This window comes from Myxocyprinus asiaticus, chromosome 6, assembly GCF_019703515.2.
Source record: "Myxocyprinus asiaticus isolate MX2 ecotype Aquarium Trade chromosome 6, UBuf_Myxa_2, whole genome shotgun sequence".
NCBI lineage: Eukaryota > Metazoa > Chordata > Actinopteri > Cypriniformes > Catostomidae > Myxocyprinus > Myxocyprinus asiaticus.
In genome coordinates, this window is record NC_059349.1 from 31,816,912 (window position 1) to 31,835,046 (window position 18,135).

Here is an 18,135-nt window from a genome sequence, read left to right on the forward strand (position 1 = left end):
TTACAATGCCCATAGCTGATCCTACCAGTTCTTAAATAATGCTTTTTAATTTGCTGACAAATTAGAACTGTTTTGTTCTCATTATTTGCAAATTTATCACAATTATATTCAGAGTTGGTAAAAAATATATAAACTCAAAAGTAAAAAAAAATAAATAAATACAGTTTTCCTTTTTCAGGACACTGTATTTTAAAGAACATTTTGTAAAAATTCAAATAACTTTACAGATCTTTATTGTAAAGGGTTTAAACAATGTTTTTCATGCTTGTTCAATGAACCATAAACAATTAATGAACATGCAGCTGTGGAACGGTCATTAAGAAATTAACAGCTTACAGACGATAGGCAATTAAGGTCACAGTTATAAAAACTTAGGACACTAAAGAGATCTTTCTACTGACTCTGGAAAAACACCAAAAGAAAGATGCCCAGGGTCCCTGCACATCTACGTGAACATGCCTTAGGCATGCTGCGTGGAGGCATGAGGACTGCAGATGTGGCCAGGGCAATAAATTGCAATGTCCATACAGTGAGACACCTAAGACAGCGCTACAGGGAGACAGGAAGGACAGCTGATCGTCCTCGCATTGGCAGACCACGTGTAACAACACCTGCACAAGATTGGTACATCCGAATATCACACCTGCGGGACAGGTACAGGATGGCAACAACAACTGCCCAAGTTACACCAGGAATGCACAATCCCTCCATCAGTGCTCAGACTGTCCACAATAGGCTAAGAGAGGCTGGACTGAAGGCTTGTAGGCCTGTTGTAAGGCAGGCCCTTACCAGACATCACCGGCAACAACGTCACCTATGGGCACAAACCCACCTTCGCTGGACAAGACAGGACTGGCAAAAAGTGCTCTTCACTGACGAGTCGTGGTTTTGTCTCACCAGGGGTGATGGTCGGACTCTCGTTTATCGTCAAAGGAATGAGCGTTACACAGAGGCCTGTACTCTGGAGCGGGATCAGTTTGGAGGTAAAGGGTCCATCATGGTCTGGGGAGGTGTGTCACCGCATCATCGGACTGAGCTTGTTGTCATTGCAGGCAATCTCAATACTGTGCGTTAAAGGGAAGACATCCTCCTCCCTCATGTGGTACCCTTCCTGCAGGCTCATCCTGACATGACCCTCCAGCATGACAATGCCACCAGCCATACTGCTCGTCCTGTGCGTGATTTCCTGAAAGACAGGAATGTCAGTGTTCTGCCATGGCCAGCGAAGAGCCCGGATCTCAATCCCATTGAGCACGTCTGGGATCTGTTGGATCGGAGGGTGAGGGCTAGGGCCATTCCCCCCAGAAATGTCCGGGAACTTGCAAGTGCCTTGGTGGAAGAGTGGGGTAACATCTCACAGCAAGAACTGGCAAATCTGGTGCAGTCCATGAGGAGGAGATGCACTGCAGTACTTAATGCAGATGGTGGCCACACCAGATACTGACTGTTACTTTTGATTTTGACCATGTGAGTTCCTCAGTGATGTGGACACCCAGGAACTTGAAGCTGCTGACTCTCTCCACTGGTGTTCCAAGTTCCAAATGTTAAGTTTGCTGAAAATAAAAGCAGTTGAAAGTGAGAGGATGTTTCTTTTTTTGCTGAGTTTATATATAAAATAGCCATGTGTTCTATATCATTGGAAAGGTCTCAATTAGTAAAATGTAATGAGCGACTATGTTTCACTCCCAGGCCAAACTGCAGTGAGTATTAGTGTATGAAATTCCAACTGACACACATAAATATAATAAACAGGAGTGTCTTTTTGTCATGTTTTTCCTTATTCCTGAAACATACATATAACATCGACAATGACAAATTGAAACTTACAGCAGACTATCCCGATTCAAACAAGCCCAAACACAACATAATATGATTTTGAAAATTAGATCTTGAAATATTCTTCAAAGAGTGTACATGGACAGACAATGCACAAAAGAGTGCCCAATACACGATCTGTGTGTGTGTGTGTGTGCGCGTGCGCATGTCCGAGGACTTTGTGTGTGCAAACACATATCCACATACTATGTGCTCATCTAAAGGATTGGGATGCTCCTGAACACATATTTCTGTATTTTTCAGTCTAATCCATTCATTTCCAATAGCCGGTCTCTTTAGACAGGGAACACCACAGGTGAAACAAAGTGAAATAAAACTAATAACATTTTATGAAAATGATCTAAAAAAAAAATGTGTGTTCAGATGCCCTATGTGAACAAAATCATGGAATTTTATTCCAAATAGATGAAATAAACCACAGTTCTCAGAAGAAGAAAAAAAAAAGTTAATCGGTCAGTTTTGACTGGAAAACAATAGAAGGGTTAACAACAGGTGGTATAGTAGTGCACTAACATTTCTTTATTTTAATTTTGAACTCCGTATCTATTGTTTTATCATTTAAAGCCTAACAAATGTCTTTTAGTGGAAACAAAAAGATATATAGAGTAACACACTTCAAACTTCTGTATGAACTCACATCAACATAGTACAGTGCAGTATGGTAAAGGTTGTTGCCGCTACATTATGAAAAGCCCCATATTTAAATCGAGAGTCTTCTCGATGCCCACTCACATGAGATTACATGTGGAAATGTCATCGGAGAGAATATCAGACATCCTTATCAATGGAATGAAAGAAGGAGGGAATCACATAATCAAAACATACTTGTTCCTGGCACAAGGGGAAAATGGGATTCCTCTCAAGCAATAGTCAATGATAGTCAAATCAGGAATGAGCACACAGTAGAGCTTTGCCTTTTGTTAACACCTTTGGAGCACGGAAAAATAATGTATGTAAAAAGTTTTTTTTTATTTTTTTATTGACAGTGGCTTTCTATTTAAAATATACTGTCGCAAATAAAGCTGTTGATAAGCAGAATATATGTAATGTGAATATAAACTGACTATATACAAATGACTATAAAAGAATCAAAACTTAAATTAGATATTATGTATTAAGTATTTTTCTCACCTTAATGACATAAAAATATTAAAAATTTTCAGTGTTTCTAAACTTTGTCTTCAGGCGCATGCCAAACAAAACTCTGGAACAAACACTGACAGAGCAGTAAATAAAGACCAACAACAGACGCCTGTCCATGGATTAGATAACTCAATTTTCAGCCTAAATAGCATAAAACAATAAAGAACCCCTTGTACAAACTTAGAAAGTATGCAAGCATTTCCCTCATTAGAGACTACAGCATAAAAGAATGTTTGGTCAGTGTGTGTCAGCTCTGTTAAATGTGTTTGCGACATGTTTTTACTGGAATCTTTTGTGTCAGTTATAAATTGTGCTAACTGAAAATTATTTTGCTTCACTAAGAACTTCTTTGGGAAGAGATTGTTAGAATTACATAAGACACATTGGTTGCATGGTGTTTGTGCACTTTATGCATGAATATGCTCAGTTGTAGTACATACTTCTTTATCTCTACCAAATTAGAGGACTGTTTGAGTAATAATATTCTGCTTCCTCTTGTAAATATTACATCTGAAGCATTTACATTGTTTAGCATTAATGTGTTTGCAGAACTCAAAACTTTGAGTCAAAGTTTTATTACAATAAAAATACCTATTTTATTTATTTATTTTATTTATTTATTTTATTTTATTTTTTATATTATTTACATATTGCTTGAAAATTGTCAAAAGAGAAAATAAGATTTCATTTCCATCGTTCAGCAACTCTGATTTGTAAATTAGTATTTTATCAAAAGGAAAAGATAAAACATTTCAGCCTACGTCCAAGCTATTGCACCACTACCTTGTTGTTTCAGTAGTGTTGATATGCTAACTCATTACAAAGACACCATGGAAAGGCAGACAGCTCTCCTGTGTGTGGGGCTCCCCCAAATATTAATCCCATTGACTAATAGCCTCAGGCTGACCTTAACTCCTTTGAAAATGAACAGGCATGCCTCAACCAACAGGTGAAATGCAAGAGACAAGAGAGATCACTGATACATAGTGTATCCCGTTCCCTTTACCAGGAAATGATACTCCCACCATTCTTGCTCATTTGGATGATACCATTAGGCTACATTATGATAAGTGATGATGTCAGGGCACATTTCAAGAGAGCAGATACCCCATGAGGAAGATTCTAAAGCATTCATACTCCAGTGGAATTCCGTATGTCGGAAGAGAAAGTTCCGATGAATGTACTGTGGATCAGACGGTGGTCTTTACACACAACATCTGTATAAACAGACCAGAAACATTCCAGACTTGTTCTCTTTTTAGAATGAACAGGGTCACTATCATTTACAGTTTTCATAGTCAGATGATTCACTAAGGGAAGCACATCAAGAATGTATCACAGTTAAACAAAATTATTTAAGGTCAACCTTGACAAGACCCCTCTTCCTCCTAGCCATAACTGGACACCTCACACTTCCAAGTTCATAAAAATACTTGGAATCATTCTTTATGTCCAATTCACCCCTGCAAAAAGCAACTCTCGGTTCCTGTCCTTCATGCTTTACATTTCCTTATAGGGATAGTTAACCCAAAAATGAAAATTCTGTCAAAATTTCCTCACTCTCATGTCTTTCCAAGCAAATATGACTTTCCATAGAACACAAAAGGAGATATGTTAGGCAGAATAACCCAGTCACCATTCACTTTCATTGTATGAAAAAAAAAAAAAAAAAAAAAAGCAAGTCGCACAGGTTTGGAAGTACATTTCTGGAGTAAATAATTTAAGAATTTTCATTTTCAGATGAACTATCTCTTTAGTTTATCCTTATTCTAGCCACCTACTCATTTAGGCTCTAACTATATTACTCTTCACTGACCTCCCATTCCCAATTATAGAAATATAACCTTTCAAAATAAATTGTAAATAGCACTATACTTTAGTCTACTGTTTAACTTTTAAACTATAGATATCTTATGTCAAAGCATGTACAAAGCAAAGTACCTAGATCCTTAGCTTCTTCTTTGCTGTGAGTGTCTGCAATACTGTACTTCCCTCTAGTGGACAGAACTGCACTCAATCACTAGCTGACGTTATTGGTGAAGTGGGTCATTTCTGTGCAGAAATGATACATTAGACTTTAAAGGAATATTCGGGTTTAATGACAAGTTAAGATCAATTGACAGCATTTGTGGCATAATCTTGATTACTACAAAAATCGATATTTTTCTTACCAACACCTATTGCTTCTGAAGACATGGATTTATCCACTAGAGTATTATGGATTACTTTTATGCTGCCTTTATGTGCTTTTTGGACCTTCAAAGTTCTGGCCACCATTCACTTGCATTGTATGGACCTACAGAGCTGAGATATTCTTCTAAAAATTTGTCTGTGTCCAGCAGACGAGAGAAAGTCTTACACATCTGGGATGGCAAGAGGGTGAGTGAATGACGATGAAAGAATTTTCATTTTTGGGTGAACTAACCCATTAAAATGCTAACCATTTAAAAAGTACAGCCAGGAGACATAAACAATATGTGTGTTAACATGATTTTAGTGTGATAAAATAGCTTACTAACTAACCTTTTCTGTATAAAATTGTATCCAATTTTACAACTCCTTTGTCATGACAATGTAACGCGGTAAACCCTAAAACGACCATAAAAAAACTACGATTTAAAGAACTTTACAGCTCAAATAATACAAAAGTTTTAACAGCTACACATTTCTTCCTTTAAACCCTCACAAACTTGGCCTTATTCACTTCCATTGCAAGTGCCTCACTGTAACCTGGATTACAGGAGGGAATTTATTTTATGTGGTAATCAACATTATGCCACAAATGCTGTTGATTGAGTTTAACTTGTACTGAACCTGCAGTATTCATTTAAATTGAAAAATACATTTGGTAATACCAAAATTACACCATGATTATGCCAAACACACAGTGTGGGTACCATCAAGTTTGCCTATTTTGTGTACAGTATTACATCATTATTTACAGTTGAAGTGGCACATATTTATAAATCACATCAGCATTATAAAATACATGACAACATTTTAAAAAATATTACTTTAATAGGAACATTTCTTTTAAATAAAGTTATAACAAAACCAAGAACACAAATTTTTAATTTTCTAAAGCGAATGGCAGGGAAAAGTAATCTTTTTATTATAGCTAGATAGAGCTTCACATGAAAGATTAAGTGATTACGTCTATAGTTATCTCTTTGTTTTAACTTCACAAAATGTGGGTCCACCTATAAAATCAGTGCTTAAATATTAACCCATAAAACATTTCTGTGTATTCTCAAATTACCTTTCAGATCATGTAATATGATTATCACCCTGCATCAAATCTGTACATATCAATAAATTGTACTTTTATCAGACCAAGTACTATACACCACACCCATCTACAATATTCAACTTAAAATGGCTTATTTCTTAAAAGAAAAATTTGTTTTAAAATATACAGATAAAATTTAAATTAAAATCTTTGCCCTGTTCACATTTCACAGTGCATGACCAAGCAAGGCAGAGATAGATATTTGTCTCTGCTTTTGATGATTTATTACAGTAGTTCGTTTTCTGATTTGCACTGACTTTCTTTTTATTCCAAACCCACACTTAAGTTATTATTGCACAAACAGTGTAAACCCTTAAAGGCTTATGAAAAGAAAACAATACAACATAAATCAAACATTACAAAAAAAAAGAAAAAAAAAAAAGATAATCCCCACAACTTGCTTCCATCAAAATATCCTTGCTGGGTGGGTTACATTCCTGCAGTTTCTTTGCACTTTTCCCAGTCAGCAGAAGTGTGTGCTCAATCCATACACAAATTGCCAGGTCTGCTGGTTCAGTCTTAATCCAAAGACTCAATATAATAATGTACTTCATACACCTTAAAAGTCTATATCAAAATGGTGCGCTTAGATACTAGCAGGTATCATCTGAATAAAAACAAAACAGGGAGGCATAAATGGGTGTATAGAGAGGGCAAAGAAAGTGATTTAAAGTAAAACAACATATGGTTACTAAAAAAGTCATTTAAGACTCTCAATCCAAAAAGTACAGTACTGTGCAAAAGTCTTAGGCACATAAGATGTTTCACAAAAGCATTTGTCGTAAGATGGTTATTTATATCTTCAGCTTTAGTGTGTCAATAGGAAATATATATGTTAGACTCCCAAACATTACTTTTGCAAATAGAAAAGATTATAACAGAAGAACAGGGAGCCCTGCAACAGATGTCATGGTCCCCACAAAGCCCCCCACTGAACATCGTGTCAGTCTGAGATTACATAAAGAGACAGAAGCAACTGAAACAGCCTAAATAGATAGAAGAACTGTGGTGAATTCTCCAAGAAGCTTGGAACATCCTATCTGCCAACAACCAAGAAAAACTGTGTCCAGGTGACCTAAGAGAATTGGTGCTGTTTTGAAGGCAAAGGTGGTCACACCGAATATTGATTTAGCTTTTTTATGTTTACTGGACTTTGTATGACATTAAGTGATAAATGAAAATTATTTATCATTATTTTTGAAGACATCCTCACCATGCAACATTTTTCACAACTGCCTAAAATTTTGCACAGTACTGTATCTCTGTCAATACAAAGTCATGTGAAGAAGACAAGCTAAGTTAAATCGGACGGACTCACCATGATACCACCACTTTGTTTTCTTTGGATTCTTATTACATGTCTTTACATAAAAGGAGTTATCTGGAGGACGTCTCTGTAAAGAAAACAGCTGATTAGACAACTATAACAATTAATTTCACTAAACTTTCCCAATTCAGATACGAAAAAAAGTCTACGTTTACCTTTTCTTTGCAGCTTGACAACATGCTAATAATGCTTAAACAAACAGACTGCACAGACAGAGCGGGTGACCAGTCCTCCGTTAAAATAGATAAACAGATGTGACCATTGCTATAGACGTGTGGATGAATGGGTATATTCTCTCCAGTGAACATTACCTATAAAAGAAACAATCAAATATTTGCAACAAACAAGCTTTGATTAAAAAAAACAAAAGACAAAAATACTACTATACTTAATAAGATTCTACATTTACCTGAGGTGAATCAAAAGGATATCGACCACTGAATTTGAAAAGGAGTTGAAATTTCTCTCCCTCATAAAGAGTACCTGGTGCACCCTCCATATCTATAAACCACCTGGACAAAGACAGGTGTATTTATGAGAATACTTTCATTGACAAATGAACCCATTCAAGACATACAGAAGACAAACCGGTTTAAGGAATGTAAGTTGCCAAGCAAGTTGTCAAAAATGTAATCTGGTCTCTACTGAACTGACTGCTTTGTCCAGTAGGGAAACATATCATAACTTACTCCGTGATTGTGTTCTGTACACTTCTCTCATTTAGTGTCATCCCAGGTGGTGGATCACTTTGCAATGCCATCAATTCCTTTTGTAATCTTTTCTGTAAAGTAAAAAATAACATCGGGTTAAAGCATAACTCAAAGCAAGCAATAGAGAAACTAAGTGACATCACGCTATTTTTGCATGTCAGGTGCATGTCTACATCAGCTAAGACGTCATTCTTCAAATAGTATTTTATAATACAAATGTCATTTTTTTCCTTTAAGACATCCTGACGTCTCAGTAGTAGAGGAACATAAACTAACCAGCTAAGAGACAGATAGCAGACTGCTAACAGCGAGCTGGCCAAACAAATGTGTGACAATGCTATTGTTGCTAACGATTAGGCATCATTCAAATTATGTACAGTTCCACATGAACTCTACTACATAATTCCATTATAAACAACATCGGGTTAACAAGTATCATCTTTCACCGCAACAACAGAGTGTGATGACAGCAGAGAGTTGTCGGGCTTTTTGACTGACTGAATGTTAGCTTGAAAAGTAAACAAATGAGCGTACGAATGAAACTGCTGACTGCCTTGTGTTTAAATCACTACCGACAAGGTCACCAGAGGAACCGAAATGTGTCATATCACAGCGATATTTCAAAAAAGTATCAACATTGTGATTTGAAAACAGTTGCTTATGTATTTAGGGAAACACTTACCTGCATAGACGCCATGATGGAAAGCCCCTGTAGAGAGGCGATTGGCCGAATGACGTCTGATTGGTTTTCTCTCTGGGAGCCGCAATGCAACAGCATTCACGAGATTACAAAAGAGGTAAGGTACAACAGGGCATATGATTTTGAGGGATTTGATCTAATATATATATATATATACACACACACACACACACACACACACACACACACACACACACACTGGCGGCCAAAAGTTTGGAGTAATGTACAGATTTTGCTCTTATGGAAAGAAATTGGTACTTTTATTCACCAAAGTGGTATTCAGCTGATCACAATGTATAGTTAGGGCATTAATAACATGAAGAATTACTATTACAATTTGAAAAAAAAAAAAAAAGTTCAGAACTTCTTAAACTACTTCAAAGAGTTCTCATCAAATAATCCTCCACGTGCAGCAATGACAGCTTTGCAGATCCTTGACATTCTAGATGTCAGTTTGTCCAGATACTCATGTGACATTTCACCCCACGCTTCCTGTAGCACTTGCCATAGATGTGGCTGTCTTGTCGGGCATTACTCACGCACCTTACAGTCTAGCTGATCCCACAAAAGCTCAATGGGGTTAAGATCCAAAACACTCTTTTCCAATTATCTGTTGTCCAATGTCTGTGTTTCTTTGCCCACTTTAACCTTTTCTTTTTGCTTTTCTGTTTCAAAAGTGGCTTTTTCTTTGCAATTCTTCCCATAAGGCCTGCACCCCTGAGTCTTCTATTTACTGTTACATGAAACTGGTGTTGAGCGTGTAGAATTCAATGAAGCTGTCAGCTGAGGACATGTGAGGCGTCTATTTCTCAAACTAGAGACTCTGACTGTCCTTGTTAGAGCCAGTTGTCTTTTATCTTTGAAGACTGTAGTGTACACCTTTGTATGAAATCTTCAGTTTTTTGGCAATTTCAAGCATTGCATAGCCTTCATTCCTCAAAACAATGATTGACTGTCGAGTTTCTAGAGAAAGCTGTTTCTTTTTTTGTTGTTGCCATTTTTAACCTAATATTGACCTTAAGACATGCCGGTCTATTGCATACTGTGGCAACTCAAAAACAAACACAAACACAAAGACAAAGTTAAGATTCATTTAACGAACCAAATAGCTTTCAACTGTGTTTGATATAATGGCAAGTGATTTTCTAGGGCCAAATTGGCAATTTAGCATGATTACTCAAGGATAAGGTGTTTGAGTGATGGTTGCTGGAAATGGGGCCTGTCTAGATTTGATCTAAAATTACTTTTTCCAAATAGTGATGGTGCTGTTTTTTACATCAGTAACGTCCTGACTATACTTTGTGATCAGCTGAATGCCATTTGGTGAATTAAAGTAGGCTACAGATTTCCTTCCGAAACAGTAAAATCTGTGCATTATTCCAAACTTTTGGCCACCAGTGTGTGTGTGTGTGTGTATATGTATATATATATATACATTTTGCAAATGTAGCTAATGAGAATCCCTGAAATTATTACATTTATTATTAGACAAAATACTTATTTATCATTTTCATTGATTAAATAATTTTTTTAATTTTTTTAATTTTTTTTACTTTAGTAGTAGGGTAGTAGTATTTGGGGTAAAAAGCCTTCTTCTCCCCAAAAAGGTCCTCGCTGCGGACTGTAGCACGATGATGTCGTGGTTGTTTTTCATTTCAGTTCGTTCTGAGCAAAAACTATATTTTTTTGTTCCGGTTCAGAAGTTCCGCAGCCTCCTTTCCAAAAGGTTACTAGTTAGAACAAAATAAAGGAATGGTTAATAACATTCTTTTAAAAATGACAGTACTCTGCGCTAAGGAGTGGGTGAAATACCAATTGCAGTGTTGTCAGATTTCGCAAGGGAAACAAGCAACATGGTCCAAAATAAGCCACTTACCTCACCAAACTAAGCTAATAAAAAAAAAAAAAAAATCCCTATGTAGTGGATTTATCGGCATAGAAATCATAACAAGCAGTTAATTAACAGTTTAAGTATAATTTTATTTACAGATCTGCTTCTGAATCAAAACCCAGCAGCATCAAATCTGTATTAATCCATCAAATCTGACAATAATTCAGTGAAGACTTGGACACAACTAAGAAATTTACTTTTTACCTCTAATAATGTTGTCCTTGTATCTGGATTAGCCGTGCATGTATATGTAGTAATTATACATAGTTGTTAAAAGGGTCTTCATTCACAGAATGTGACATCCACAATGTGCAATTAGGCAAAGAAATGTGTGATGCAGCAGTTTCTTTCAGGATCAAAGCACATGTTTCATGTTTTCGGGAAACATGAACAAGTCTAAGTAAATGCGGTTGTCAGTCCCAAACACTGTGTGAAGACCGTGAACAGCCTAAAGTTGTTTAAATCATCCTTTTTATGGTCATTTTAGGGTTTGTTGACATCATGGCAATGAAGTTGTAAATTGGCTATATCTTTACACAGAAAAGGTTGGTAGAGATTTTATCACACTAAAATCATGTTTACATGCATATTGTTTACGTCTTGTGGCTATACTTTTAAAACAGTCAGTATTTTAATGTGTACAGATTAGCCCCCATTCACTTCTGTTGTAAATGCCTCACTGTAACCCAGATTTATTTATTTTTTTAAAGGAGGGATGTGTCAAAATTAATTTGTGTGGTAATCATTATTATGCCACAAATGATGTCGATTGAGCTTAAATTGTACTAAACCCGGAATATTCCTTTAAGTGGGGCGAATAGATTTGTTAAAAAATAAATAAATACATAAGTGTCATTGACTGATTCAATTACAATGGAGATTAATTTATAGAATACCTTAGATGTTATGAAATGCCATATGTGATTGAAATGAACAGAAAATAGTGCACTTTTTTTAAATTTGTATTTAAAAAAAAGCATCTTGCTGTCTCATTTGCCTAAGTAAAAATTTAACCCTATAACTATTGTCTTTATATTTACAAGAAATCACTATAAGCCCCATAGGGGCCTTTTACTCCAAGTGTGGGGTAAAGTTGCCATCTTTATAAAAAATAAAAATAAAAACATTTTAATCAAAACAAACTTCCATTATTATTTCTTCTCACACAAATTATTTTGCTTAATCAATTTTCAATAAACAGGTGTCTTTTTTCAATCTTGATATACTTTTTAAACAGGAAAAAAAAAAGCTACTTTTACTTAGTGTTCCTTTAGCCCTATTGTACCATACTATAGGTGAATGTATGGCTAGCCCCCCCCCTTTCTGTTTAATCAAAATTAAACTTATACCATATTAAAATACACAAAAACATTATTTTTGTATTTTTATGGCGTGTTTTAATTAAAACTAAGCCTTTCTCAGCTATACAGAAATTTGCATATTGTTGCCTAACAAAAGTGATATATACTACAGAAAATGTAAGATATTATGTGGTAATGTGATGTCTTTCATTCAGTGGTTGGTAACTGTTTTTACCTTTTGTAAAGAAGTTAACACAATATTGAAGAAAACACTTCTTACGTGTAGCATATAAACATGCTTGCTGCCCTTTTTAAGATTAAAACCCCCATATAAAATGTGAAAAGAAGGCAAAATATCACTTACTGATAATTGCCATTGAAAGATGCTAACCAGTAATACTTGAAAAAGGCAAATAAATGCTTATAACCTTTGCTAGTATTATTTTGGCTGTTTTCTGAAAGTGTAGTATCAAAAGTTGCAAAATACTACAGAAAATCATAATTGCTAAATAGTACCAAAACCATTGTGAATTCCTATATTACCTTCACTTTATAACATAGTAAACCTGGGGTAAGTGTATTTGTTAATATCCCTTAGTGTTATTAATTTTCAAAATAGTAATTGTAGGTGCAAAGTCTATTTAGAACAGAATATTTTTTGACAAATTGTTCATTTTGGCTTAATTTTAGGATTCTATGTAAGTGAACTAATTGTTTGATACAAAGGTTTCAGTGCACATATCTACACTACAATGCAGAATAAAATGGATCAAAATACTTTCAAGAACAGCTGATTTTATTCGACAACTTCCAAATGACTACTGCTAACAATCACAAGAATTCTGTCTGTCTGATCCACAAGCAGAAAAGGTATAACAAATCTATTTGAACAAATTTTTGAACTTGTTAACGTAAGGAGATAAATAATAAAATGACACGTCTGTCTGGTTGAAATAACCAGTTAATAGGAGAACATTACTGAAGACATCTTTGCAATTTAGAAAAAAAAAAATGTAAAAGTTAATAAAATAAACCAATAATATTGCGTTTTCTTTTCATATTTATTCTGCAGTCAGATGTATTAATGTTTGCTTGTATGTTTAACAATCTAAGAAGTTTGCAGCCATCAGAAGCTCCAGTGCTATCTCTGGAGCAATAGGAAATTCTGGGATTTCTGTTGAACTATTAGTATAGCGGACTTTGTATGTGAAATACATGCACACTTTAGAAAGGACGTGAGAGGGAATCTCTCGAAAGTTGACTTCATTTGTTTCATTCTCTGCAAACTGGCCTGAAACGGAGAGACAAGGCAATGTTACTATTGCTTTAATGATGTAATAAGATCAATAAATATAAATAAAAAAACAATGTGAATCAATACAACCTTAAAACATCTAAATGTCTAATTTTACGAAACAGTTACAGTTAGTGGAATAACCACTGCTGAAAAAAAATTCAGTAAGGATCCTTCTTCTATTGGCTGCATTGGCTACCACATCAATGCATAGAAAATAATACATAATAATAAATACATGGCACCAAATAAACCATGCAACATTTAAAATTACCCAGTCATTTTTACTAATTTATTTTGTAGCAAATACTTGCCGGGACCACTGAGCATAGCTTTGATTGTTCCTGATGTCAGAGCATGTTCTCTCTTCACAATAAACTCATGGCCATCAGATGAGATCAATTTCACGTACATAGCATCTGGCCCCTCACAACCACCATAAGTCTTTTCTTCACTGTCTAAAAAGTGTATTTGAGGAAGAAAAAAGGTATTTGATTATACACCCTGAATTGGATAACTGTACTCATCACTTTTATATCTGAAGGTCAGACTTTAAAACTAACTTACCAAGTAATAAGTTAGGCTAATATAAATCTTTGGACACACCTTCTGATAGTATTTTTGTAGCATGTAACTTTTTAAAAAGATTAGTTTGACCATCCAAAAAATTGCCACATATTCTGAAATGTTTTATTAAAGGGACAGTTCACCCAAAAATTGTAATTCCCTCATCAGTTACTCACCCTCATTATCATACCAGATGTGTATGACTTACATTCTTCTGCTGAACACAAGCAAAGATTTTTAGAATATTTCAGCTCTGACGGTCCTCCCAATGCAAGTGAATGGTGGCCAAAATTTTGAAGCTCCAAAAGCACATAAAGGAAAAATAAAAGTAATCCATAATCCTCCAGTGGTTAAATCTATGTCTGATGAAGCGATATAAGTATGGGTGAGAAACAGATCAATATTGAGGTATTTTTTACTGTAAATCTCCACTTTCACTTTCTTCTTTTGTTTTTGGCAATTTGCATTCTTCATGCATACTGCCACCTACTGAGTAGGAAGGAGAAGTTATAGTAAAAAAGGACTTAAATATTGATCCGTTTCTCACCCACACCTATAATAGCTACATATATAGCTACATACATATAGCTATAACCCCACTTCTGAAGATATGGATTTAACCACTGGAGTCTTATTGATTACTTTAATGCTGCCTTTTTGTGCTTTTTGGAGCTTCAAAATGTTGGAACCCATTCACTTGCACTGTAAGGACCTACAGAGCTGAAATATTCTTCTAAAAATCTTTGTTTGTGTTCTGCAAAAGAAAGAAAGTCATACACATCTGGAATGGCATGAGGGTGAGTAAATAATGAGAGTTTTTTTATTTTATTTTATTACTTTATTTTAGGGTGAATTATCCCTTTAAGGCATTTTGTCTTGCTGGACACAAGCAGCAAACCTAACTTGAAATAAATAGATGACTGATTTCTCTACTAAAACTAAAATAATTTCTTACCCATTTTTAATGCCTTCTGTCTCCCTCTGAAATATTAAAGAGAGAAATTAGCAGAAAACACAACAATATAACAAAAGCTTGATATGCACAAGAGGTTAAGACCTAAGGAAGACCGAAAACATCTGTGATATGATTGTTATATATATATATATATATATATATATATATATATATATATATATATATATAAAATATGCTTTTTGGCATATGGATAAAACAACCCTACTGGTCTTGTTGGAATCTGGGCCATGCATGCAGGAGCCTACAGTCAAATTAGTCCAAGCACTCGGACTAAATCGTCTTTTCCTTTAATATTTCAGCGGGCACAATTCTTACGAATCAGGAACACACAGACACAAGGAAATGTACGCTTTACCCACTCACCTTTCAAACGTCAAACTGATCCTTTAGCGGGTGGCCTCTAGCAACTGCAGCTTCTGTTGTCAGTGCCCGACAACAGGAAACAAATGACAAGCACAGAATCCTCTTCCGTTATAGATATTACAAATTTAAAGTCACCCCTCATGATATTTACAACCAAACCATATCGCCGCAGAATTGTCTGAAATTTGTAATTATATATATATATATATATATATATATATATATATATATATTTATTTGGTTTTCCACAGTGAATTATCAGATTACAAATCTTTCACGTCCCACATGTGTGATCCAGGACCAAAGTCGTTTCCGGGTTTTCATGGTGGGAGTCTGTCTATGGGAGTTATTCTTAGAAAATGTATCAAATCGGAGTTTCCCACGCATTGCGGCGTCTATCAAAAAATCAGCAACAGATCGTTAGAAACATCGGCATTCGTTCAACGCTAAACGGCTATGAAAATATTGACAAAGCTTTCCACACTCATGCTGTACCTGTGAGGAGCCAGAATCAATTGCTGCATGAGATCCGAAGGTCGTATTTAAAAGTCCATCTAAATAAGGTAGCTGATAAAAGACACTTTTAACGCTGTCGTTTGCTACTAACCATTCTGTATGTTGTTGTTTTTTAACCATATCTACAGTTAGTTCCATTTAAAAGCAACTAGACTGGGAGGTTGTTTTAGAATGTGTTTAATGATTCAATTTGTCCACAGGTTCAATCATATGATGCTGTTAGATGGTATGCGTCCTCACCAGTCCAGTCTGAAGATGGGGAATTGATTTACACAGGCAACCTGGGCAAAGCTGTTCTTGGTATATAGCTTTTGTCATACCCAAAGACTTAACATTTTCAAACTGCAAAAATAAATAAATAAATAAATAAAAAATAAATAAAAAATCTTCCAATAAAAATATCTTTACAATAAGGTTCCATTAGTTAACAACATTAGTTAACATGAACTAATAATGAACAGTACTTTTACAGCGTTTATTAATTTTTGGTTCATGTTAATTTTAACATATACTAATAATTTTTTTTAAATCAAATGTTGTATATGTTATGAACTAATAATGACGATTTTTATTTTTTATTAACTAACATTAACAGAGATTAATAAATGATTTAAAAATATTTTGTTCATTTTGTGAGATTTATGCGTGAAACAAGGAAAGACTATTTGCCAATGGGGTAAGAATAAAAACTTGGAATTAAATGTATTTATTTATTTTTTTACCCATTTAACAAATAGTTTTTTCTTTTTCTTGTTAAATATAATCTCACTAAATTTGATTAGATATCTCTGATTTCTCTTTGTTAGAGTTAGGGTTCCCTCCCTTTTTGATCAATCAATTTCTAGGACCTTTTCAGGCATTTGTGATTACTGGATACTGATTTTTAAAATGTTTAAAAATAATTTAGATTCAGACTTATTTTTTAACTAATCATTTTAGACCAATTTGTGAACCATTTCAACTATTTCATTGTAAACAATGATTTACTGACAAATATGACATCACTATGGCTTTGCGAGCAAGTTTTCCTATACACAAGAGCATTATCTGGCTAATGAATTATTTTAGAGCAGACAAAAGCTTGAAAAATATATATTCACTCTTGAAATTTCCATGACATTTTCAGGCCTGGAAAATAAAATGTTAGATATTTCCATGTTTTCCATGACCATGGGAAACCCATAGATTGCTTTACAAGTAAATGTATCTTTTGAATGTTTAGATGTTTTTATTGCAATACAATTATTATTATTATTTATTTTTTTGCACTGCATTTGTAAAACCACCACACAAACCACATACATCAGACTATCAGATTGTTATCATTATTGCTGGTTGCAGTGATTTCTTTGTGTTTGTGTTAATCAAAATCATCTTCTCTTATTTCTAGGTGTGAAGTTTTTCTCCTATTCCAGCAGTATGATTAGCCTCTGTGTGATGCCATATGTTCTCATGAAAACTGGTGTTGGTGTGAACAGCTTTGCACTGCAAGTGGCTTTTTTTGGCTTTATAGGTTTCTTCACATTTCTGACCCCTGTTCTCCTTCACTTGATCACCAAAGGATATGTGGTACGCCTATACCATAAAAAGGAGACGGACATGTACACAGCCATCACTTATAGTGCCCTTCTAGTGGAGAAACGGACTGTGTTCCACCAGAATGATGTTGTTATCCCAGACGTGAGCCGGATGTTCACCACTTTTTATGCCAAGAAACACTCCATGCTGGTTAACCCAATGCTTTTTGCTTTGCCCCATGACTACAACCACCTCATGGGTTATGATCAGCCCTTCTCATTTGACACAGAAGATTTAAACAAACCAGATAAAAGTTAGCTTGTCCGCTTATCTAGAGAATCTCAAAGCATTTCATCATTTCATTGGACTGTTGTAATGTATCTGAAATTTGCAAGTGGGCTGCTGTATGTTTGTGATGCCAGAACTTGTGTAAAAGTGTAAATAAATGGAAGGATATATTTACCCATTTGCACATACCCATTGAATTCCCTGCTTGTTTCATGATTTTATGCTATGGCCAAACTTTCGTTTTGAACTCCTTCCTTTATTCACAGAACTGATTGTATTTATAGAGGAAAAAACTTGTGACAAGTTTCAATCAAAAGGAGAAGTTTTACAATAATGGACTGTATTGTTGTGACACCCTATTTGAATTTCAGTTATAAATAAGACCTTTTGTTAGTTATTTCAGACAGAGAGATTTG

General features: G+C 34.9%; 3 protein-coding genes across 4 annotated transcripts; 1 reads left to right on the forward strand and 2 right to left on the reverse strand.

Moving 5' to 3' along the window:
• Positions 1-6,369: 6,369 nt before the first annotated feature.
• Positions 6,370-9,056, reverse strand: LOC127442258 (ubiquitin-conjugating enzyme E2 W-like). 2 transcript variants are annotated; one of them, XM_051700137.1, is made up of 6 exons: positions 8,988-9,056; positions 8,285-8,376; positions 8,005-8,107; positions 7,751-7,906; positions 7,587-7,662; positions 6,370-6,875 (listed from the first exon to the last, which is right to left on the reverse strand). In XM_051700137.1, exons 1-6 carry the CDS (start codon positions 9,000-9,002, stop codon positions 6,862-6,864), a joined length of 456 nt encoding a protein of 151 aa, XP_051556097.1. In that variant the 5' UTR covers positions 9,003-9,056; the 3' UTR covers positions 6,370-6,861. The 2 variants fall into 2 exon arrangements, with proteins under 2 accessions (XP_051556097.1, XP_051556096.1); XM_051700136.1 differs by lacking the exon at positions 8,988-9,056 and adding an exon at positions 8,840-8,940.
• Positions 9,057-12,972: 3,916 nt separating this feature from the next.
• On the reverse strand, positions 12,973-15,518 carry elocb (elongin C paralog b). The gene is made up of 4 exons (XM_051700144.1): positions 15,398-15,518; positions 15,014-15,039; positions 13,806-13,949; positions 12,973-13,488 (listed from the first exon to the last, which is right to left on the reverse strand). The coding sequence occupies exons 2-4, from the start codon at positions 15,015-15,017 to the stop codon at positions 13,298-13,300; spliced, it is 339 nt and encodes a 112-aa protein (XP_051556104.1). The 5' UTR covers positions 15,018-15,039; positions 15,398-15,518; the 3' UTR covers positions 12,973-13,297.
• Positions 15,519-15,635: 117 nt separating this feature from the next.
• Positions 15,636-17,893, forward strand: LOC127442262 (transmembrane protein 70, mitochondrial-like). The gene is made up of 3 exons (XM_051700143.1): positions 15,636-15,960; positions 16,114-16,213; positions 17,304-17,893. The coding sequence occupies exons 1-3, from the start codon at positions 15,757-15,759 to the stop codon at positions 17,747-17,749; spliced, it is 750 nt and encodes a 249-aa protein (XP_051556103.1). The 5' UTR covers positions 15,636-15,756; the 3' UTR covers positions 17,750-17,893.
• The last annotated feature ends 242 nt before the right edge of the window (positions 17,894-18,135 follow it).